Here is a 24497-nt window from a genome sequence, read left to right as displayed (position 1 = left end):
TGTTTGGACAGGAGTGACTTATCACTTTCCTGAAGCTCTGAGAGTTATGGTTTTATTTAAACCTGACTCAGATAAGCTTGGTTTAAAATGCGTGTGTGTCGGTTGTCTGCTGAGCAGCATTTGTGTGACCACCCATCCTTGTTGCCTGAAGAAGGTAAGAGCTGACTCAAGTTAACTTTTCTTTTCATTATTTTGAGCGTCTTCATCTTGCTTTGCTTTCACTCATTTGCAACATAAGTTGATCTTTGCTCCTTGTCTTTCTTCATCCAGAGCCTCCTTAAATCTCTACCATCTAAACGACTTCCCTTTACAGTTCTTTAGATTACCAGTCCCTTTGTGGGAAACACTGTCCAAACAGAAGGTAATTGTTGGCTTGTCCGTGGAATAGATGATGTTTGTAAATGTTCAGAAAGGGTAGACAGCCTGGGGCTTGTGCGGAAAAACACCACGGTCTTTCATCTCCCTCTGTAATGTGTGGGACTTATCTTTGCTTTCTGTACATGTTTTGAAGACTGTTACCATATTTTCAGCAAAGCATAATCCATTTATTCTAAATAGAAGAAAGTTATGGGGGAGTGGAGATTGGAGAGTCAGCGGGAGTTCATTGAGAAAAATAAGAATTCAGTAATTTGATTAGAATGGTGTGGCTTTTTTTCCCCCTGAAAAATGGGATTTAAACAGAAGAGTACATACACCCTGTTTCATGGCAACATTCCAACGTGTCTGGCGCTTTTTGCTGCTGTGGTTTTGTTTCTGCTCTTGCACAGCCCTGTGTTCTCTTCAAATAACTTCCTCTGAGTCCCAGGTACTGTGTTAGAACTTTTACTTCACAGCTGTTCTCTGTGATAGTCCAAACAAACATATTAATTTGTGCTCCTTTTCTGCTGACTTGAGTACACCTTCTCGCCATCCTTCATGCTGCACTTCAGCCACGGTACCTCGTGCTCCGTCTCTGCTTCCTTCATTCCCTCGGCACCATATACCCTTCCACAGCGTGTTACTGCCTACTTATATCAGCTTTCAACTGTTGTGTAGTCAACTGCCACAAACTGTACAGCTTAAAACAGCACACATTTATGATCTCACAGTTTCCATGGGTCAAGAGGTTGAGGATAGCTTGTCTGGGTCCTTCGTACAAGGTCTAATAAAGCCGCCGTCATGGTGTCAGCTGGGCTGTGTTCTCATCCAGAGGCTTGGCTGGGGAAGAATCCACTTCCAAGTTCACCCAGGTTGTTGGCAGAATTCATTCCCTTGTGGCCGCCAGATTGAAGGCCCTGGCTTTTTGCTGTCAGCCAGAGGCCACTCTCAGCTCTGAGCCGCCACTTGTAGTCCCTAGAGACCACGTGCAGTTCTAGAGGCCACCGACAGCTCTTTGCCACACGGGCTTTCTCAATATGGCCTCTTAATTCATCAAGCCATCAAGAAGAGTGAGTCTGCTAGCAAGGTAGAGCCTTATATAAGATAAGATCATGAGGGTGACAGTCTGTCACCTTTGCCGTAGTCTCTTGGTTAGAAACATGTCACAGGTTCTGCTCTTACTCCAGGAGGGCGGTCACGCAAAGGCATGACCACCAAGAGACAGGGATCATGGGGCTGCCTTAGTCTGTCCAACATACCACCTCTACCAAGCTTCTACTTCACTTCCTTCGAGTGTGTTTTAAGCCCTCTGTAATTTGGTTTTGTCCTACTTCTTGTAATTTACTTTCCCTTCTTAATCTATACCACCTACCTTTCATTTCTCCTCAAAATTTTTCTTCCCTTCTTCTTTCTGTGATGCATCTTTAGTTAATACAAAAATACTTAAAATTTTTATTATTTATTTATTTTTGGCTGCATTGGGTCTTTGTTGCTGCGTGCGGGCTTTCTCTAGTTGTGGCAAGCGGGGGCTACTCTTTGTTGCGGTGCGCGGGCTTCCCATTGCGGTGACTTCTCTCATTGGGGAGCACGGGCTCTAGGTGCGCGGGCTTCAGTAGTTGTGGTGCGCAAGCTCAGTAGTTGTGGCACATGGGCTTAGTTGCTCCGCGGCATGTGGGAACTTCCGGGACCAGGGCTCGAACCTGTGTTCCACCCGCATTGGCAGGTGGATTCTTAACCACTGTGCCACCAGGGAAGTCCAGTACAGAAATATTTTTATTAGCAGAGACAAAGTTCTAAAGTCTTATGTGTAAAGCAGAAGTATTTTTCATTGAAATGAAGGCTTCTTAACTGTCTTTTTGGCTTCTGAATCCTTTTGAGAATCTAATCAAGGGTATAGAGACTCACTCCCAGAAGTGAGGGACACAGCCCTGTACTGTTTCAGTTATTATTTCTGCACAACATACCACCCCTAGCTAAGTGTTGTAAAACAACAACCATTTTGTTGTGCTCATGGTTTCAGGAATTTAGACAGAGCACAGAGGGGATGGCTTGTCTCTGCTTCTTGATGTCTGGGGGCTCCATAGGGAAGACTCAGACAACCACAGTGATTCAGGTGGTTGGGGGCTAGAATTATCTGGAGGCTTTTTCATTCACCTGTTTGTGCCTGGGCTGGGATGACTGGGAAACTTGGCTCATCTGGGACTATTGACTGGAGTACTTGCACGTGATCTCTCCACATGGCTTGGGCTGCTCACAGAGCAGTGTCTGGGTTCCAGGAGGAACAATGAGGGAGGGGTATGGAGGAGCATTCCAAAAACCAAGCAAAAACTGCTTTTTATGATGGTAGCCTCAGAAGTCACATGGCATTATTTCTGCCACACTAATTGGTTTAACAGTCTCAAGTCCACCCAAGGGATGGGGACCTAGACGCCCACCTCTCAACGAGAGGCATATTGGAGAATTTGCAGTCATTAAAAAAAAAGAAAAACCCACCACATACACAAACACACACATTTTTTTTTGATTTTTAATTCAAGTTTTTATCAAACACCAATACTTCATAGACATGCAGGGCATGACCGTACTATATTTCCATATTTTCCACAAAAGTGTGAGGGATCACATGTTGCCCACGTTTTCCTTTTTGCCTCCCATTAGTGAATCTTTTTTTTTTTAACATCTTTATTGGAGTATAATTGCTTTACAATGTTGTGTTAGTTGCTGCTGTATAACAAAGTGAATCAGTTACATGTATACATATATCCCCATACCTCCTCCCTCTTGTGTCTCCCTCCCACCCTCCCTATCCCACCCCTTTAGGTGGATGCAAAGCACCAAGCTGATCTCCCTGTGCTATGTGGCTGCTGCCCACTAGCTATCTATTTTACATTTGGTAGTGTATGTATGTCCGTGCCAGTCTCTCACTTCGTCCCTGCTTACCCTTCCCTCCCCATGTCCTCAAGTCCATTCTCTACGTCTGGGTCTTTATTCCTGTCCTAGGTTCTTCAGAACCTTTTTTTTTTTTTTTTTTTTTTTTTAGATTCCATGTATATGTGTTAGCATATGGTATTTGTTTTTCTCTTTCTGACTTACTTCACTCCGTATGACAGACTCTAGGTCCGTCCACCTCACTGAAAATAGCTCATTTTCGTTTCTTTTTAGGGCTGAGTAATATTCCATTGTATATATGTGCCACATCTTCTTTATCCATTCATCTGTCAGTGGACACTTAGGTGGCTTCCATGTCCTGGCTATTGTAAATAGAGTCGCAATGAACATTATAAACACACACATATTTAAAGGAATATATTATCTTGAACTCCGAGAACTGAAAGAGACCGAGAAGGATTATCCATTTCAATCTCCCACCCACGGCTCAGCTCCTCTTTACAACTTCCTGTCATCACATACCTGGACCACAGCAGGTGTTTCCTTACTAGTCTTCTGTTGTCCACTCTTGCCCATTACAGTCTGTTCTTCACTCTGTAGCCAGAATGATTGTTCTGAAACACAGATTTGCTCCTGTACATCACCCACCCTCAACTCCATTCCCTTCCACTCCTCTTTGAACTAAAATCTGTGACACTCCAATGGTCCAGTCATCAACTACCTCTTCAGCCTTACGTCATGGCCACTGATGTTCTACTTGATCTTGCTATGGTTACTTTTTTAGTTCTTTGTACTACTTATGCTTCTTCCTGCCACAGGGCCTTTGCATATGCTCTCCTCTCTGCATGGAATGTTTTCCCCTACCCTCTTGGCTTGATTAATTTCTCCTTATTCTTTGGCTCTCAACTTGATAGTAACTTTCTCAGTGATGTGCTTTCTGACCTCCCTGGTCAGGTCACATCTTCTTATTGTATGCTCTTAAGGACGATGCATCTTTCATCTGTAACATGTATCATTTTCACATTTGTGAGAATGTCTGATTTAAGTCCACATCTCCCATAAGACTGTGAGGTCCATGAAGCCAGAGACCATGTATGTTTTTTGTTATTTATTCTTTATGTATTTATTCTTACATACAGATGTTATAAATATTATTTCCTAAGTATGCAATAGTTTTTTATTTTAGGAGTGAAAAAAATTTAATGCAGCCTAAGAATTTATACTTTCCTTGCTAGCCTACATTCCTATTGTAGCTTATAATGAGCTCCAGTCAAACCTACCTATAGTTAACGTAAGCTATCCTTAAAGGGAAGCTCCCCCATTCTGTTCTTGTCTGGGTAATATGTGGATTAAGGGTAAGCCTTTATACTTAATCCTAATTTATGTCTTCCTTCAACAATAATTTCAGTCAGTTGACATGTCTTTGAAGCATGTTTCTCTGGAATTCTTCATATCAATTATTCTTTTGAATTTGCTATCATTTGCTAATTCAGTGAACATGCTTTCTTCCTTAGCTTTATGTATATCGGTGGGGTTATTTTGTCACCAAGTTCTGAGGTCAAATATGTTTGAGAAATATCCTAAACATATTTCAGAAGTTAAATATACTTGATCAATTTTGGCCAAAGTTTAATTAAACCATCCAACATCAATTCATGGAGTTTTTACTGCATCCCAGGCACTATGTTTTCTTGATTATGGGACTTCTCAGCCTTTATTTAAATGTTGATATACATGGGAGTATGCCCATTTAAGTTCCAAATCCACTCTGATACCAATTTCTGAATAGGTTAGGGTAAGTTAGGTTATGCTTCAGTAGCAAACAACCCCCAAATTGCAGTGATTTAAAAGAGCAAAAGCTTATTTTTTCCTCATGCTACCTGGACACACTTTTACAGCAGAGGGCTTTTGCTTATTTCAGTCCCTAAGGGACTCAGGCTGGTGGACCGACCTACAAACATTTTGAAGATTACTAGGTTCCTCCTCATCCTTCTTCATAACAGCTTACTGAGATATAATATTGCTAGGGTTTTTGTTTTTTTATGTCTTCAGAGGAAGCAAGTTCTGGAGAGTCTTGCTCCAGCATTGATTATGAATGTTCTAGACCAGAAGTGACACTTGTCACTTCTGCTCACAACTCATTGACCAGAACTAGTCACATGGCCCCACCCAACCATAGAGGTATCCAGAAAGTGCAGTCCTATTATATGCTCTGAAGGTGGAGAACCAGAAATATATGGTGAATAACATTAGTGACTGTTAGGTGTGAGTGTAGTGTACAACACTTCTCAAAATTGTTAGCTTGTTGAAACTTTTCCTCATGAGGCATCTTGGGACACTGTGTTTTGTAAGGGATAGCTTGGGAAACACTGGATTCTAGTCTAGAAACAACAAGGTTTAGCAGAGGCAAGTCCACTGGAGACTATTTCTTTACTTCAGCCTCCTTTGGCTGTGCCCATTCAGTCAGTTACAATCCCCCTTGTATTAATCATCCAACACCCACTTCCCCTTCGTGTTTGTAAGATTTTTATGAAAGAGTTTGTAAAAAATATTTCTGAAAGCAAAAACTGCTTTGCCTGTCACATCCTTTTTGACTTAGAAGGGTACTTACTTGAAAACAGTTTAATTTGGCATGACTCTTGAATCCATGAGTTGAACCCATGGTTGACTCTATTTCAATGAGAGTACAAAAGAAGAAATTCTACATAGATTCCATCTGACATGCCAGTAATAAAAATGGATTCTAAAGTGTTAATGGAAAATGCCAAAATGCACAAACTACATTAGATGGATGTTATATTCACTCATGTAAGTACCGCCTATATACATAACCAGACAAGACTGCATGGCAAGTGTGAAGCTGAGTCTATCTAGGAGATAAGCATTGTGAACAAGAAGGACTGAGGCGTGACAGTAGTATCAGCCTTCCATATAAAATTGCAATCAAGGGAGCATGGATACTTCCTTAGGCTGAGTTTGGTAACAGAAACACAATTTTCATTGCAAACCATGAAGCAGTTCCCAGGGAGTGCAGATATTTTAATGAAAGGCTGTGTAGACTTTTTTGTCCTATAGCTGTATATACATTTGGCACTTTTCCTGTGAAAGGTGCACTTTTGCTAACAGAGGCAGGAGGAAGCTTTGGGTCCTGCAGGTGAGGGCTGTAGTGATTCTGATCTGGCGACAAGGAGACAAAGAGGCTGAGCCTGGCTTATGAAGATGGCTTGCCCAGGAGAAGGGGTTGGTTCTCACTTGCAAAATTAAATGAACAAGGCCGTCAACTGCTGTAGTATTGGCTTATATCCTGATGTGTTCTAAAAATGACTTACGGCTAATTCCTTGGGTATCTGTAAATCCCAAGAATGGGGAATTTTTGAAACAAGAAAACAAAAAATCAGAAAGGAAAGTTAATTTTTTTGGTATTAATTCAGAGTAAAAGACATCGTTTGTCCTTGCTTTTTCCATCTTAAAAAATGAAACCGAAAACAATATTTCAGAACATCATCACGGTTAGGCTTTTGTGACTCAGAGTGTATTTCATATTCTAAGGGCTCAAATACATGAAAGCTTCAGCTTTAGCTGTTGGGTTTTCTGGTGGCGGATACAACGGGGGTGGAGTGAAGGCTAGAACTGGTTTGGGAGAAGCAGTTGGGAAGAAGACGCTGCAATGGGAGTGAGGAAACCTCGCATCTGGACCTGCTTCTGTCCCTGATGGGTTATGTGGCTTCTGGCAATGATGTCTCCACTCTGGACCATAGCGTCCTCTTTTGTGAAACAAATAAACAGAAAACACAGGGACTTAGAGCCTGTAATAACCGCTCACTTGTTTAGTGATTTTTTTTTTTTAAGCATTTGTTTGGTGCTTTTCTGCTTGGGGAGCCCTTCCTTCCACCTCCTTGATTTCCTCTGTTCCTCCCAGCCAGCCAGTGGGGCAGTTAGAGTGTGCTTGTTGCCCTCACTCCTGCCACAGCAATCCGCAGGTGCACACACAGCCGCGGGGGGCTAGAGGGTGCGTGCGAACCCAGGTCTTCTGACTTCCGCTCTTGGTATGTCTGCTTCTATCAGGTGGTTCTAACGTTTTTTTGGCCAATGACATAGAGAACTCTAGGAGTACCTTTTCTTTGTTATTTTTAATTTAAAATACCATTTAAGGGCACTTAGCCACCTCTGGGGGGTCATCAACACCATCGGGACCACTGTGGAAAGGGGGATCAGAGAATCCTCAAGCAGGATGTCGTTTCTCTTCCCAAGCATGGAATTCCCGGCTTTCTGATCAGTTATTTCCTTGCCTCCTTTCCTGCGGAGTCACCATTTGGCCCCATCTCCTCGCCTTTCTGCCTGCAGTTTTGCTCATTAGTGCTGACAGTTCTGGTTTCTCTGCAGGTGCTGGGAATGACACCAGGCCTCATGAGAGGTGTCTCTGGTCCTAGATGGGATGTGAATAGTGTTTCTCACAGAAATAGCCTAATTTGAAAGAAATCCCCTTTGCTATTTGACATGGTGTGAACGATAGCATCAGGAATCCTTTTACATCCAACAAAATAAATATGTCTCCTTGGTGCCATGTTCCCAAACACAGGCAACCTCAGTTATTGTGCTTGAGATGCCCTAGGGTCTGAAATAAAAAAGATTTGCATTCAGATAGACAGTCCTTTCCCTTTGCATTTTGGATTATTGGATGGGATTTATTTTGGTGTCCGTGGCCATGGCAGGGAGCCATGTTCATCTTTGATTTTCCAGGTTGTGAGTTTCACAGTCCAACCCTTGTAGGTGGAACAGAAAAGAGATTTAAAATACACAAGTATCTTCCACATCTTTGCTTAAACGTCACTTCATCAGAGACCAGTTCTCACCAACCCTGCCCTGTAGGTTAGCTGCAGCATCTATGTATTTGTAATTACCTAAGTTATCATTTGAATGTGTTTAATGAGTCTTCTGTGATGCGGTGGAAGCTCTGTGAGGTCCCAGCGGTGCCTGTCTGGCCTACCCTTCTCTCCAGGACCTATGGTGAGCCGATGCCTGACTGCTTGATCCTTTGTTTCACAGGAAGGGACAATCTACAGATCACTGTCACCCCAACCCCGGTGTCATTTCCTCATGGGAAATTGTTACCGATTTCACCAACATGGCCTTTGTCCGAAGTCCAGTCTTCCTCAGCGGTGGACAGAATGAAGCCTGTGCCGGGACGGTCCCCTGACAACACGAGCTGGCCGCAGTCTGCCCAGACGCCTCCACCCAAGACACAGCGCCAAGCTCGGGCCCACAGGGACTTCTCTCCTTCCCCTTACCAAGGCAGTGGACATAGCACCTCCCTCGAGCCTTCCAAGGATTCTACGGAGGCCCTGGTCCAACCAAGACCTCCAGGGGGAAAAGAAGCAGCCGCCGTGTCAGGTTTGCCTCACACCAGCATGCTTCCCACACTGTCCCCTCTCCCACCAGTGGCGTCCTCCCGTGCTGGCCTCCCATCCCGGCCACCGTGGGTAGGGACTCCTTCCATGGCAGAACTACATTCCCTGAGGGCAGACGCTCTCCCCTCATCTTCACCTTCTTCATTGGCTCCTGCCTCACCTCATTCCATCATCTTTTCTAAGCCAGCAGAGCAACCCATCAAAGTGCTTTTATTCCCCCAAACAGCTCCAACTGACTCATCCTCAAGGCAGAGCATAGCTAATCCCCTAAACCCATTTGCTGAGGAAGTGAACCACACTCCATCCAGAAATGCACAGGATTTAATAGGCGTCCCTCGTCTAGGTTTTCCTGGATCCTCAAGCCCAGCAGAGGGTCCTGACTCAGCAGTCTCTCACACACCTGAGTTTCCGAGCTCCGTGGCCGACCTGGCCCATCCGTCTCTCCCTCCCCTAGCTCCCGGAAGTCTTCTTCAGCTTCCAGGTGGAACACCCTCATCATCGGTGTTGGAAGGGGCGCCAAGTCCTGCATCCACCCAGCCAATTGAAGCTGAGGTGGCTGAAAGAGCACGTAATGGGGTGTCTCTGCCAGCCTTTAAGAGCACCGTGACCCATGAGGCTGTGTCTTCAGCTGTCCAGGCTGCAGAATCGGTGGCAGTGGGACTGATCAGCCGAAAGGCAGCCCCTGCTACTGCAAAGGACTCCGCTCACCCCCTGCACTTGTCAGCAGCTCCAGAGAATTCCAGAGGGCCCACCCTTTCAGCAGAACACACATCCTCCCCTTTGGTGCCTTCTCTGCCTCTCACCCCAGCCAGCCGAGGGCAAGAAATCCTTTCTGGGGAGGTTCTCACATCCCCATCAAATGGCGCAGTGGCGGACTTCCCCTCCATGCCTTCTTTCCTCCAGCTGGCAGGGAATCATGCCTTTCCATCCGCCATGCCCCCAGTGCCAACTCCTCAAGAAGCAGGCAATTATGGACCCTCTCCGACTGCAGCTGCAGACCTGCTCCTCTCAAGCACATTTCCTAATCTTCCTTCCACGACTTGGACATTTCCCCTGCAGAAAGAAGGTAGCGGAACAGCTGTTTTAAAGAAAAACAAAAAGGCAAATTTGACAGTTGCTCTCCAGACCGTTTCAAGTAAAGAGAGGCCAAGTCTTCACACTGTAAGTGGAGTCACCTCTGATTTTAGCACTGATCGGATTTCTTCAGACATTACACCACCAAGAACAAACCTCCTTCCTTCAGAATTATCTCCATCTTCCATCCCCTTCGCACGAGCCACCCAGACTGTTTCCCCATCTCATAGCTCTTCCAACACCAAGCCAGATACTTACACAGTTGTGACGGACCATTCTGAGTTGCCAGTTTCAGCTTCCAAACAGGTGACAGCATTTCCCTCCTCCAGTGAGGTCTATGATTTCTCAACAATGGGAGACATGAAGAAGCCAGCAATCACAGATGTTTTCTGGCATTCTCTTGCAGCAGAAACTGGATCCCGTTCAACAGAACCAATGATATCTGGCTTGCTGCAGCAAACAAATTATGATGTGAACGGGCACACAATTAACTCCACAAGTTGGGAAACTCACTCAGCTTCAACTGCTCCTCCCGGTGGTTTAAATTCTGCTGCCAGTACAATAAAATCTCGGGATTTCAAAGATAATGTTGGGCATTTAGCGACTGCAGAAGGCTTTAGCGTTCAGGATCCAGTCTCTGGTACAAGCAGTAACCAGCTCGTCCAACAGTCAGACGTTACCATGGTTGGAAACCATACAGACTTCTTGTCTATAAACACTAACAACTATTCCAGAGACTTTCAAACAGCTGAGGTTGAAGATGACCCATCCATAAGTCAACCTTCTGTGTCTCATCCCCATCTACGGCTGCCTGCCCATCCAACACACTCTCCTGTGCTGACCTCTCCAAGTCTAACTTCCACAGCTAGCTTATGGGAAATGCTTTCAGATGGAACGGATACAAGTTTCCAAATTTCCGGCAACATCTATCCACCTCCAGTGATAAATGCTTCCCCACCATTCCAGAGTATCCCGAGATATCACTCTACTGCTGAATCTCCTCCTCTATCAACCAGTGCCTTATTCAGGACCCCATCCAAAGCACTGCCGGCTTCTCAGCGCCCCGAGAAGTGGACAGGTGCAGCCACTAATGCAGGTAGTTTGTTTCCTGGTACCCCCTCCCCCAAAATAGGTGTGACTGCTTCTGGGGCCAAAGCATCTTCAAGCTCAACAGAGATACACAGCTTTGCTCAGAAGGAGCAGATATACCTGATTCCAGGATGGTGAATGAGTTAGCAGTCCAGATAGTCAGGCCCCTGATCTTCTGCCGACTTGATTTTTTGGAAAGTATTCAGAATTTAAGTGTCCTTATTTCCAACCATAGCTTTGCTCTAAGTGGCATTCTCATTATGGTTAATCGACTTAACGAACTTAAAGCTGTTTTGCCTAAATTCCAGTGCTCAGAGACTTTTCACCCCAGCAAATCCATAAGTTACATCCATTCATTCCCACAGTGGTGTGTGCATTCCGGACCAATGACAAACTTCGCTTTTCTCTCTTTGCAGTGGACTCCTCGGTGTCGCCCAAGGCAGAACCAACAACAGCAACCATGTTGTTTCTTCGGAAACCAAGTCCACTGGTGCTGTCTGCAGCCCTGGTTGCTAAGGGCGCCGGCAGCAGCCCTTCGGCTGTGGCCTCGGGATTAGTCAAGAGCAGCTGGACCACTGCTGTAGCTAAAAACGTCACAAGCAACGCAGCATCTGGCCCAAAGATGACACCAGGGGCAGCCCATCCAGCCTTCTCGTTCACGCCGACCTACATGTTTGCAAGAACAGCACACACCGTGAGCACTCCCATGGCCATGCAAGGGAACACGGGCACTGCCTCTGGCCTGTTGTCCACAACACACCTCCCCAGGAAACCACAAGCCATGTACACGGGCTTCCTGAACCCCACCAACCCAGACATGCCCAAGGTGTCCACCGCACGCCCGCTGACAATCACGGCAGCCTTGACGTCCATCACTGCACCAGTAAGGGCCACCCGGTTGCCGCCTTTGTCAGCAGAAAACACAGACATCGCTCTTCCCTCTGTGTCCATGGCCATGGTCACAACTGGCAAAATGGCATCCAACCTGGAGTGTCAGATGTCCAGTAAGCTCCTGGTGAAGACAGGTAAGAGTCCACTGTCCTGATTTGACTTGAAAGCAGCAAGTGCATCGTGGCCTCAGAGGTGTAGCGGAATTATTAGATTTCTTTGAGATCAGTGGTTCTCAACCAGGGGGCGATTTTGCCCGCCTGCCCAGCCACCAGGGGACATTTGGCCATGTCTGGAGATGTTTTTGGGTGTCTACAACTTGGAGGGTAGGGAGGGTGTTACGGGCATCTAGTGAGTTATAGACCGGGGATGCTGCTAAACATCCTGCAGTGCATGGGACAGTCAGGCGACAAAGAACGATCCAACCCAAGACATCGGTAATGCCGAGGTTGAGAAGCCCTGATCTTTATCGAGTGACAGAGGAGAGGAGCATCATGTGACATGGATTCTAGTCCTGGGATCCATCCTGATATCAGAGGCTCCTGGGAAACCAGTTCTGCCAGCGAGTCTGAGACAACAAATGTACACCAAAGTTTGCGTGTAGAGACCTCGGTGATGTCTCACACGCGTGAATGATGTGATCAGTAAAATGCAGAATCTTGGGAAGGGCTACAGAACTCAGAAAGGCTTTCTGTCATGTATTTTCTCAACCAGCAGATACTAACAGTACAGCTACCGTACATTATGTTGGCGCCCAAGATTTCTTCTGATGTTAAAAAGGAGACCTTCTTGAAAAAGTCGCGTAGATGCTGTCTTTTTTAGCCCCCGCCTCTGAGTTGCAGCAGACGGGCCAGGAAGGCACAGGATGCTTTTAATAGTGTGGCAATGTCTGCTATAAAAAGCATTAGACACGTTATTTGAAAGAACATGCCAGTGTTGAATGCTCATGTCCCGCCTTCCTCTTCACCCCGCAAAGAATTAAATGAAATTATCTCTTGAGACGTGTCTTATTCTAAAATGGGAAATTGTGAAACTAGGCAGAGCAGAAAGCACAGTATCTTTTTCAGTTTCTCAAGCAGTTATACCATCTGGTTTTCCACATCCCAGCCACCTAGGTGCAGAAATCTGGAACATTCTCCCCTCCCTCTTCTTCACAACCTCCCTTCACCCCAGCCACCCCCAGTCAATGACCGGTTCCTTCCAGTTCTACCTCCTAAATACCTCTTCCCTCCACCCTCACTGCCGCTTCCCAGGTTCACACCGTCACCATCGCTCACCTAAATTTCTGAAACCACAGCCAGATTTCTCTCTCTGCCTGCAGACTTCCCCCACCCTCCAATCTGTTCTCCAGTCTGGAATCCAGAGAGCCTCCTAAAATACATGCCTTTGCTTTAAACCCTTCATTGCCCGCTGCCCCAGGACCGAGCCTGATATTGTAGGCTGAAATATTCACTTCTCTCCCCTGTGCCTTTGCACTTGGTCTTCCCTCTGCTGGGAGTGGCAGGGGGCAGTCCCTCCGGCCTGGGCCTGGTTCACGCCCATCATCCTCCAAGACTCAGTGGAAGCGACAGTTCCTCCCGGAAACGTTCCCTGATCCCCACCCGCTTGCCCAAGTCAGAGCTGGATCCTCCTCCAAGGGCCTCCAACCACATCCTAGGCTTCCATTCACCTAGCACCTGTCATGTTCAATCACAAATGCCTCTTCTCCATGCCAGGTCTGCAATCCTGTCTCTGTCCTGCTTGTGGGGTGAGGACTGCACCTCCCGATGCAGGGTTGATTTAGGCTGTTTTAGGATGCTGGGCCTGCAGTTAAGGAGGTTCTCAGGGATGCTGTTCCAGGAATTTCCTTGCATGCAGACCGGTCAGGGGCAGGCAAGGCTTAGCCTGGCTTTCAGGGTCAGAGGCAGCGTTGGTCAGAAGTGAAGTACCACCAGCATGCTAGCTCTCTCTCCACTAGGGCCACACGAATGGCTGGGGCCTTCTCTCCTTAGGACTTGAGCGGGACCAACGGAGCTGCTGCCCCATTGGTTGGACCTGTGCCCACTAGCTTTGCTCAGAGCCTGTAGGAGGTGGTGGGTAGCTGGGGAGGAGAGGAGGGCTCATTAATTAGGAGGTCTGCTGCCTTATGCTGATTGCATGCTTCTGTTTCGCCCCACAGTTCTCTTTCTGACCCAAAGGAGGGTGCAGATCAGTGAAGCCTTGAAGTTTAATGTAGCCAGAGGGCTCACACAGGCATTGCGGAAGGCATTTCACCAGAATGACGTCTTGGCTCATGTAAGCCCCCTGCTTTTGTAACCAGGCTCATCTATCTCTTCCTCTTGGGTCCAGAGTCTGTTTAGATTGTTTTCCTCCTACCTGGGTACCATAGCCACAACAGAAGTAGGATCTTTCATCATTTGGGCAAATAGCTAATGCATGGTAGCTGGAGAAGGTCAAATTCTGAGATGGAAAATTGAGGATAATTGCCTTATGTCTAGTTTTTTTTTTTTTTTAAGCCTGGAGGTTCTGTTTTAAATTGTCCCATTATCCTGTTGTTTGGGGAAAGTATTTAATTGTGTCAGTGTAATTTTGCAGAAATCATCCATTGTGTTTTTCCTTTATCTTCCTCACCATTGTGAACAATTAGTGATTTATTTCTGGACATTTAAAAATTACTCTGACTTGTAAACTGAGTCCACCTTTGCTTGAATTGCCAGCAGCAGATAGGGAAGTAAGCATTTTTTTTCTCTAAACACTTTAATGCCAAGAACTATTTAACAGCCACTAGCTGATTTTGATGGCATGTCTAAGTGATGGAAGCCTTGCTTTACACCCTTTTGGTTTGATTCCAAGTTTTCAAGCAGTAAGTGTGATTGGCAGTCAGTGGACAACCCTTTACATCACTAAAAAATATTGCTCTCGCTTCCTCCTTTGATGCTTTGTGCCCCAGCTGCATTCAGATTAGGGGTCCTGCCCCACCACCACATGAAGGACTAGGAAGGAGATTGGGTACACAGTTTATTGGTCATGGTTAATCTCTTTTATGTAATTCTGAAAAAAAAAAAAAAGAAATGCTCTCCACGAGAGGCATCTGTGGTTTCTGCACCAGAAACTTTATTTGAAAATGTGAATGCTTCCATGTGGTTACCTGAGACAGTTTTCACTAAACTTTGGTTGTTTGCAAATTTTCTCACAGCTTTTGCCTTTTTTGCATATCATCACAGACCGCTGTGACAATTAGTACATGTTAGTTTTTTTTAAAATCAGCTTTTATTTAAAAAACACTTAAGATTGGGATTGACATACACACACTACTGTATATAAAATAGATAACTAATAAGGACCTGTTGTCTAGCACAGGGAACTCTTCTCAATACTCTGTAGTGACCTATATGGGAAAGAATTTAAAAAGAGTGGGTATATGTATATGTATAATTGATTCACTTTGCTGTACACCTGAAACTAACACAACATTTTAAATTGACTATACTCCAAAAAATTAAAAAAAAAAACACTTAAACACGTTTCTGTTGAAAGGATGTTTGATATTACCACCATAAATGGCAATCAGGATCATTTGCCACAAATAAAAGGTAATCATAAAAAGGAGAATAGGGAGTTCCCTGGTGGTCTAGTGGTTAGGATTTGCACCTTCACTTCCATGGCCCAGGTTCAATCCCTGGTCAGGGAACTGAGATATTGCAAGCCGAGCGGTGTGGCCAAAACTTTTAAAAGATAAAAATAAAAATGAAAATAATGGAAACAGTCTGTTAAATTCAAGCTAGACATTGTTGCTTACAGAAGGCATTAAGGCTGGGCCTGGTGTTCCTTTGTTTGTTTAAAAATATGGTTAGCAAGGATTAGAGAGGTGTTAAAAGTCAATTATCCTCAAACTGAGACCTGCTCCTTGAGGTAATTGGAAGGGTTGGAATGGGAGTAACTTTCTTGCTGGGTGACTTGGTGGCATTTGGTGCTGAGTCCATGTTCCATCCAGAAAGTCACCTAAAGTCACCTTGAACACTGCCTTTAGGTAACAACGTGCTGGGGAGCACACAGTGTGGAGGAAGCAAAGGCATACCCAGCCTGCTGCAAAATCAATTGTCTTGGTTTCTTTGGCAAATACACATGACACTCCTAATGGAGATGCAAGAATAAGGGGGAGGAAAGCAGGTGTTAAAAACACCCTGAACTGCTGATATAAAACACTAAGAAAACAAAACAAAGTAAGAATAAAATCGAAAGTCTCAGAATCTTCCAGTTGGGTCAGAATGAGCTCAGATCATCAATATCCCTTAGGACTCAGCTGTAAGAGAAACTCTCCATGGCCCATCCCTGCCTTGGTCTTGAACCAGTCACAAGCTAAGAATGGAGTGAAGTCTGAACAGTTCTTCTCTCAGCTTCTAAAGAAAGGAATTCACCTCATTTACTACCTGACCCCTGTCCTGAAGGGCCTCCACTTAATCTATCACTTCTGCCTTTTAATGTTTATAAATGATGAGAAATAGGATACAGCTGTTTTTCCCAGCATTCCATTCCCTGGAAATCTCTTTTGCCTGCCGTCTTCTGCCTGCCTTCTTGGGTGCTAATCGATGCTCACAGGATTATACTGAGGCACTTAAAGAATAATAATAAAAAAAAAACCCACACATTTAATTCTATTCCAGAATTAAATTAAATATAGATTGAATCCTATATCCGTAGGTTCAATATAAACTATATTTTGTTGTATTCTTGTATTTTGAGACTTGACAATCCCCATAGGCTTATGGGATTGTTAGAATATTTGGCAAATGGGAGTGTCCTATTACTTAGCCATGCTGAGTAACAGTTGTGGTTCTAAGAAACACCAAGAAGAACTTAAAGTACCATGGAAATGAACACTGAGTTCTGTGGGTCCATTTGTTTTGTAGGTGGACATGCTGGAACATTCTCACAACGTCACTGTTGGTTATTATGCTACCAAAGGGAGGCTGGTCTACTTGCCTGCTGCAGTGATTGAAACGCTGGGCGTTTATGGGATCAGCAATGTCACTGCAGATCTGAAGCAACACATCCCAGCCTTGCAGTCTGTGGCAGTACTTGCCTCCCCGTGGACTCCCCAGCCTGCAGGCTACTTGCAGCTGAAAACAGGCAAGTAACTCAGAAGGAAAGGATTCCTATCCGTTCTGGGATCCGCGGTGGTACCAAGAGGACACCTGTTTGAAAACTCCATCACTGGCTGCTCTGTTATTTCTTAGAGTCATTGTGTACCTTCCTCCAAGGGCCTTGCTAATCAAATGTCCAAGTTCCCTGCACAGCAGCCTAAACTTTTCCAACCTGGACTCATTAGAAATATTCCTTCACAGGAATCTTTTTTCCCAATTTATATAATTATGAGTATATCGTACTTGTGAGCATCATATACTGTATTTTTTTTTTCCTGTATTAGCAGTGGTTACTGAGGAGAGTTGAGCGTCCATAAAATCTGTGCTTTGCAGCAACATGTTCCAGATGCCCCTGAATCAGAATCTCTGAACTTAGGCCTTGGAATCTTTCTTTCAAACTCCCTGGTAACTCTGATCTGTGGTTTGTAAACCACAAGAGTAGAGGAACCATTGAAATTGAAAGACTCAAACAACTTAGTCATGCAGGCCAATTGATTGTTTTTTTCCCCTGCAAAGAAATAGAAGACATGATCACTCTTAAGCCATTTTGTTGTCTTGGAGCAGATGTCTCCATATGCCAATCAAATGAAATCACAAAATCCTTTGCATTGGAGGGAATCTCAGGTTAGATCCTGCTTTTAATTCTTTTATGTTATAAATCATTTTAGGAGCCACTTCCAAAATTGCAACTGTCCTTATTTGCCTGATTTCTCTGATGTAAAATCATGCCGTTTTATATCATGACTGCTATTAAGTTCAAGGAACTAAGATACAGAGCTTTGGTGAGCACTGATTTATTACTCTCATTCTAGTGCTACAGTTTGTGAGCCAGTCGGACAACATACGGTCCTGCAAGTTTGCTCAGACGATGGAACACAGGCTACAGAGGGCCTTCCAGGACGCCCAGAGGAAAGTTCTGAATACTAAAAGCAACCTGACGATTCAGGTAAGGAGGAGGGTGCTTCAGCTGTGTAGTTGACAGAGGCCAACCGGAACACAAATGTTGGCAAGAAGTGATTTGGTCCCGCATTTCAAAGCTGCCTGGTGTAAATGTAACTTTGTACTTCGGGCATGTGATATCAACAGGAGAAGGTGCCACTTTGGGGCCACCGAGTTGAGTCAGGCCTGGCAATGATGAGGATGTCTGGGGTGTGGTGGTCATGACAAGGGAGATGCTGTGACACTGTGTACCTGCTGTGATTTGGGATTTAATATTTATTTTCCCAAGCCTTTCTTGGGAAGGCTTGAAGCTTCCTTAAGCCTTTCTAATACATTTATTATTATTATTATTTATTTTATTTTTTTTTGTGGTACACAGGCCTCTCACTGTTGTGGCCTCTTCCACTGCGGAGCACAGGCTCCGGACGCGCAGGCTCAGTGGTTTTAAAATTGACATTTAGCATAAGTGAATTATCAGCAAAGCCAATATGATGTGAAAAGCATACATTTTAATTTGAATGAGCAGTCGTCCTTTTCTAGATTCACCCAAAGTATATATGGAAGTATCTCATTATGATCTGGTTCATATTAGACTAAGATCTAAAAACATGTCACAGACATAAGATTTATGTAAGGAGTGTGACTCAGCTCCTTTTTCTTTCTGTTTGCATTTATGATCCTCACAGGTACATGAGTCTTATTGGAGCTTGGCAGAGGAACATATTCTAATTATATTCAAGAAGCACAGACTTATCGACTAGCTTCTCTTTGTCAGGCACTGGAAGGGACACCAAGATAAATAAGCTGCCCTTGGCCTTAAGAATCCTCTCTTGTGTTGTCGTATGATAGTCAGGGGCCGTGAGATGAAACTTTATAAAGCAAGTAACAAACATTCCTTGGAAAAGACTACAATGGGCAATTAGATAATTGCATCTAAATAGATTTTAGATGCTCTTGAACCTATCCACAGCTTTGGGTGAATTGTTTTATTAACCCTCTTTCACTTTTTGCCTTGGCTGGCAGGAAGCCCAGAGCCAAAGTTGTTGTGTGGATTTAGTAACCCTCTAGGCTCCTATATCATGCATAGATTGCTACATGTTAATCATCACCCCAGGGTTGTCTTTTTTTTTTTTTTTGCGGTACGCGGGCTTCTCACTGTTGTGGCCTCTCCCGTTGCGGAGCACAGGCTCCAGACGTGTAGGCTCAGCGGCCATGGCTCACGGGCCCAGCCGCTCCACGGCATGTGGGATCTTCCCGGACCGGGGCATGAACCCGCGTCCCCTGCATCAGCAGGCGGACTCTCAACCACTGCGCCACCAGGGAAGCCCCAGGGTTGTCTTTAATCTGTTTTTTCAGGACCTGGTTTTGTAATTAATAAATTACCATTTTATTGTATTAAATGTAATTTGTGGGGCACCTTGGATCTTTTGTGGAATAAGACCATGTAAATATTTAATTTGTTCAGAGATTCATCAAAAAAGTGACTTAATTATTTTTTACTTGTATAGCATTGATATTAGGGGCTAGAGTATAGTAGACTCAGTTAGGACTTTTTGATTATAAGCAACAGAATCCAAGCTCACAGGCTTATGCAAAAAAGAGGAAGTGATTGGGTCATGTAACCGAAAGGTTCACAGCTCCTTACTTCAGGAGCAGTTGGATCCAGGTGCTTACATGATTTCTTCATGAAGTTCTCTCTTCGTCTCTTGGCTTGCCTTGCTCTGGGCGGCATCATCCTCAGGCCCCTGGCACCTCCAGGTTTGCCTCATCCTTATTACTTACAGTCTCATGGATCCAGAGTGCCTTTTTTGTGTCATTCCAGTCAAAATCCTGGATTAGTTTTCATTGAACCCTCTTGGATCACGTGCCCATTTCTGGACCAGTAACTGTGGTCAAGGATATGAAATATCCCAGTCAACTAAGTCTGGCTGAGATGCCCACTCCTGGAACCTGAGTGGGACAACTGCAACCAAAGCACATGAACTGATTGGAGAGGAGGAGGTGTTTCCCCAAGGAGAATTGTGGTGCTGACAAGGAAGAAGGGAGAATGGATACTAAGAATGAAAACAACAGCTTTCCATTCTGTCAGCGTTGTGGGTCTAATTAGCTAAATAAATCATGGCATGAGTGAATGGGAAGTAAGAGATACGGTCAGAACCCATATGAGTCTAAGAGTAGAGGGGTAATGGGAAAGTATCCCCTGCAAGGCACAAGGCATGACTATCAAGGAACAGTGATATGACCTTGGTTTCAGGCCTGTGGATCTCTTCTTATTTATGAAGTTGTTGTTAAGCAGCCCCCAAGAATGGTCACACTTTTCTTAGCTATAAGAAAAAAAAAAGAGTACAGTAAAGAAAACACAAATAAATGGAAAGACATTCTGTGCTCATGAATTGGAAGACTTAGTATTGTTATGATGTCAAATACTACCCAGAATGATCCCTATGCAATCCCTATCAAAATTCCAGTGATGTTTTTTGCAGAAATAGAAAAATCCATCCTAAAATTCACCTGAAATATCAAGGGACCCCAAATAGCCGAAACAATCTTGAAAGAGGAAAACAAAGTTGGAGGTCTCACACTTCCTGATTTCAAAACTTAGTGCAAAACTATGGTAATCAAAGCAGTATGGTACTGGCATAAAGACAGACATATGGACCAATGGAACAGAATAGAGAGCCCAGAAATAAACCCTTACATGTATGGTCAAATGAGTTTTGATGAGACCATTTGGTGGGGGAAGGGACAATCTTTTCAACCAATACTACTAGGAAACTGGATCTCCACAAGCAAAAGAATGAAGTTGGATCCTCACCTAACACTGTATACAAAAGTTAACTCAAAATGGATTAAAGACCTAAATGTAGGAGCTAAAACTGTAGGACTCTTAGAAGAAAATAGGGGAAAAAAGCTTCATGACATTGGATTTGGCAGTGATTTGTTGATATGACACCAAAAGCACAGGTAACAAAGGAAAAAATAAATAAGTTAGATGTCATCAAAATTAAAAACTTTTGTGGCTCAAAGGACATAATCAAAAGGCAACCCACAGAATGGGAGAAAATATTTGCCAATCATGTATCTATAGGGGGTTAATATCTAGAATATGTAAAGAACTCCTACAGCTCAGCAAGAAAAAAACCAAACAACCCAAGTAAGAAATGGGCAAAGGACTTGAATAGACATTTCTCCAAAGACGATATACAGGTAGCCAGTAAGCACATGAAATGATGCTCGACATGACTAATCATTAGGGAAATGCAAATAAAAACCATGAAATACCACTCACACCTATTGAGGATGGCTATTATATAAAAAAATAGAGAATAATAAGCATTGGTAAGGAGAAATTGGGACTCTTGTGCACTGCTGGTGGACGTGTCAAATGGTGCAGCTGCTGTGGAAAACAGTATGGCATTCCCTCAAAAAAACATAGAATTACCATATGGTCCAACAATTCAATTTCTGGATATGTACCCAATAGAATTTAAACCAGGGACTTGAACAGATATTGGAACGCCGGTGTTCATAGCAGCATTATTCACAACAACCAAAAGGTGGAAGCAACCTAAGTGTCCATCCATGGGTGAATGGATAAGTCAATGTGGTATATACATGCGATGGAATATTATTCATCCTTAAAAAGGAGGGAAATTCTGGCACAGGCTACAACATGAATGTACCTTGAGGACATCATGCTAAGTGAAAGAAGCCAGTCACAAAAGGACAACGACTGTATGATTCCACTTATAAAAAGCATTTAGTTTTGTCAAATTAATAGAGAGAGAAAATAGAATGGTGGTTTCTAGGAGCTAGGAAGAGGAAGAAATGGGGCGTTATTTAGTAGGTACAGAGTTTCAGTTTGGGATGATGAAAAAGTTTTGGAGATGGATGGTGGTGATAGTTGCACAATAATGCGAATGTACTTAATGCCACTGAACTGTACACCTTAAATGGTTAAAATGTAATGTGTATTTTACCACAAAAAAGTATGAAACTAATATAATGTTGTATGTCAATGATGTCTCCTCAATAAAAAAATTCTCATCTGAAACAATGTATAACTTACCTGGTCGAGTGTAGTATGTACAGAGGTACCATATTGCAAGCTCTTTGGGATCCAGTGAGATTTAGTTGTGTTGAAAAGCAAAAAAATAGAGTGTTCAGAATAGAGATAAAGGTTGCAAAGTTATTTTAGTTATTATTTTTTTAGGTGACAGTGCAGTGAGGTCTTTTGAATTATTCGGAAAGAAGTGCCTTTTTTCTTGGTACCTTGGGAGAGGCATGAATATCTGTGGCTAAACCACATTCCAGAAATACTGTTGGAAAGGAAGTAATAGTTGACCAGAAAAGTTGACTCCGTATATCGTTAATCATGGGACTTTCGCTACTGTGTTAGAGAATTTAAAAGGAACTTCCACTTATGGGAACAAGTTCGAAATAACATGAAGAAGCTATTCTTGACGGTCTTCTTCAAAGTAAGGTTTAAAAGGAACGTTGCAGAGATATTTATGTCTGAGCACACAAAGGTCTGGGACAGACTGGGTATCAGTTTCCGGCAGAAAGAGAGGACACATTCAAATGAAGATAATTTGAGGAAAGTCCAATGAAAAGGACTTTGTAGAAGTGTGGGCGGGCTCTAGGGAAACCACAGGGACAGTTCAGCTGCCAAGGCTGTGACAGTTGGGGCTGATGCGGTGAGAGGAGCCAGCAGTTGTGGGAAGCCTGAGGCCAGAGCTGCCCAGCGTGAGCTGTGACCCCACGGTGGTCCCTGACACCAACTCTGACCTCACTCTCCTCCTTCTCTCCCACATCCTCCTGAGCTCCCTGCAGCTGAAGCCAGGGGGCCAAGGAGCCCATTGATGTGGTCCACAGGGGTCTGCCTCTGGGGGCACTGAGCAGAATGAGGGCAGGGTGGCAAATGGATCTGGAGGGGGAAGGGGCAGACGCCAGCACAGAAGCCCATAAAGAGTGTCTCACCAGGCAGAATGCCTTCCTACCGCATCTGTTTTTCAAAGCTCATCTGTGGGATATTTCTATGTATACATTGACCTATAAAAGTCTCATTTCCTCATAACTAAAAAACTGACTTAGACAAGATTCGAGAAGAAAACCACACCATCTCATAGTAATATTCACATGTTTTACATTGAATTAATAGACCACAAGGAAATGGAATCTCTCTCTAAAGAAGCTGTTTTCTATTTCTGAATTCTTTTTGTCATCAGGTTCGGTCACGCTGTCCATGACTAGGTTGATGATGGACGGTGTGCATTCCCTGTCCTTTCAACTTTAAAACCCCCATAAGTTTGACTCAGGCTTTCTCTGTCTGAGCAGTTGAGTCCTCCTTAAATTTACCATTCCTATGCTCTACTGTGTATTTTCAGAACCATAAAAGTAGCCTGAGACCATTTAGCCCCTGGAAAAGATACACACACCAGTGGTTAAAACCCGAAGTCAGGCTGCCTGGGTTGGAATCCTGTCTCCGTCACTTATTAGCTGTGTGACCTTGGGCAAGTCCCTTGATCATTCTGGGCTTCAGTTTCCTCCTCTGTAAAAGGGAGTCATAACAGGATACACCTCCTAGGGTTGCGGTGAGGATTAAATGAGATCATGTGCCCTTAGCACGATGTCTGGCATGTAAGCAAGCAATCCGTAAGTGACAACTACTGTTATTCTTATCTCTTCCTTGCTCTCTTCCCACCTCCCTTTCATTCCTAACCTCAACTTCTCCTTAAACTTCTCCTCCCACGGCCTCCATGAAACAGACCCTCATCTTATTTGGCATGTCTCCCTCCCCTTTCCTCCTGTGTCGATTCAGATGGTGAGCACGTCCAACGCCTCCCAGACAGTCACCTTGGTGTACGTGGTGGGCAACCGAAGCTCCTTCCTCAATGGCACCGTGGCCAGCAGCCTCCTCCGCCAGCTCTCCGCTGAGCTGGTGGGGTTCTACCTCACCTACCCGCCGCTCACCATCGCCGAACGTGAGTATGTCCACGTCCTACAGGGACTCTGCCATCTTCTCCGGGGCCTTGTCTGTTTAGCAAACCTCCATGGTGCCAGGCCACATGCTACCTCTTTTGTCATTATATCACAACTGAAATATGTGATCAGTGGGGATTGAATTGATGAAAACTTTATTACATGTTGAAAAAAGCTGTAGGTGCTTTTAGCCTTCACTTATCTCGTATCTCATTTAATCCTCACAACTACCCTATAAGGTAGGTGCAGAATTAACCCCATTTTGCAGATGGGAAAACTGAAACTCCAAGAGTTTTAACAAGATGCCTACTCTGACATAGCTAGCGAGACGTGGAACCTGGGGTTTGAACCCAAGCAGTCTGCCTTCTGAGCTTATAACACTGCCTGGTATAGCATCTGTCCTTGTGGCAATCTGGGTTGCTATGGTTTCCTCCACTTCTGCCATCAGCAGATGTTCCTGGGCCTACAGCCCTTGCCCGGGCTATAGATATTATGATGCAACTCATGTGCCGTCAGCATCGTGACTTCACTTAATGAAGTCCCCGTAGGCTTGTGGCCTCATCTTCCTCTAATGCTTCAGTTACATAATCCTCATTACCATTCAGCAGTCATAGACTTTGAAGACGATGCAGCCTACATTTTGTACCCAAACATTTACTTGGTAGCCAAAGGAAGTAAAGATCTATGCTCTTAAATTTAATCATTGGTACATTTCTAAAGGTCACTGGGCAAGTTATTTTTTTAAACA

The 24497-nt window shown here is 44.2% G+C and overlaps 1 protein-coding gene across 1 annotated transcript in view; it reads left to right on the top strand.

Annotated features, from left to right (window-relative positions):
• KIAA1549L (KIAA1549 like) overlaps positions 1 to 24497 on the top strand; it is a 289601-nt gene that overhangs the window by 139506 nt on the left and 125598 nt on the right. Inside the window, 8 exon segments of the mRNA XM_033410192.2 lie at positions 8293 to 8637; positions 11234 to 11527; positions 11530 to 11584; positions 11586 to 11842; positions 13864 to 13979; positions 16595 to 16814; positions 17641 to 17774; positions 23589 to 23751. Of these exon segments, the coding sequence (XP_033266083.1) occupies positions 8293 to 8637; positions 11234 to 11527; positions 11530 to 11584; positions 11586 to 11842; positions 13864 to 13979; positions 16595 to 16814; positions 17641 to 17774; positions 23589 to 23751 (1584 nt within the window).

The sequence above is a fragment of the Orcinus orca genome, chromosome 8 (genome assembly GCF_937001465.1).
Source record: "Orcinus orca chromosome 8, mOrcOrc1.1, whole genome shotgun sequence".
NCBI lineage: Eukaryota > Metazoa > Chordata > Mammalia > Artiodactyla > Delphinidae > Orcinus > Orcinus orca.
This window is presented reverse-complemented; position numbering and strand designations above follow the sequence as displayed.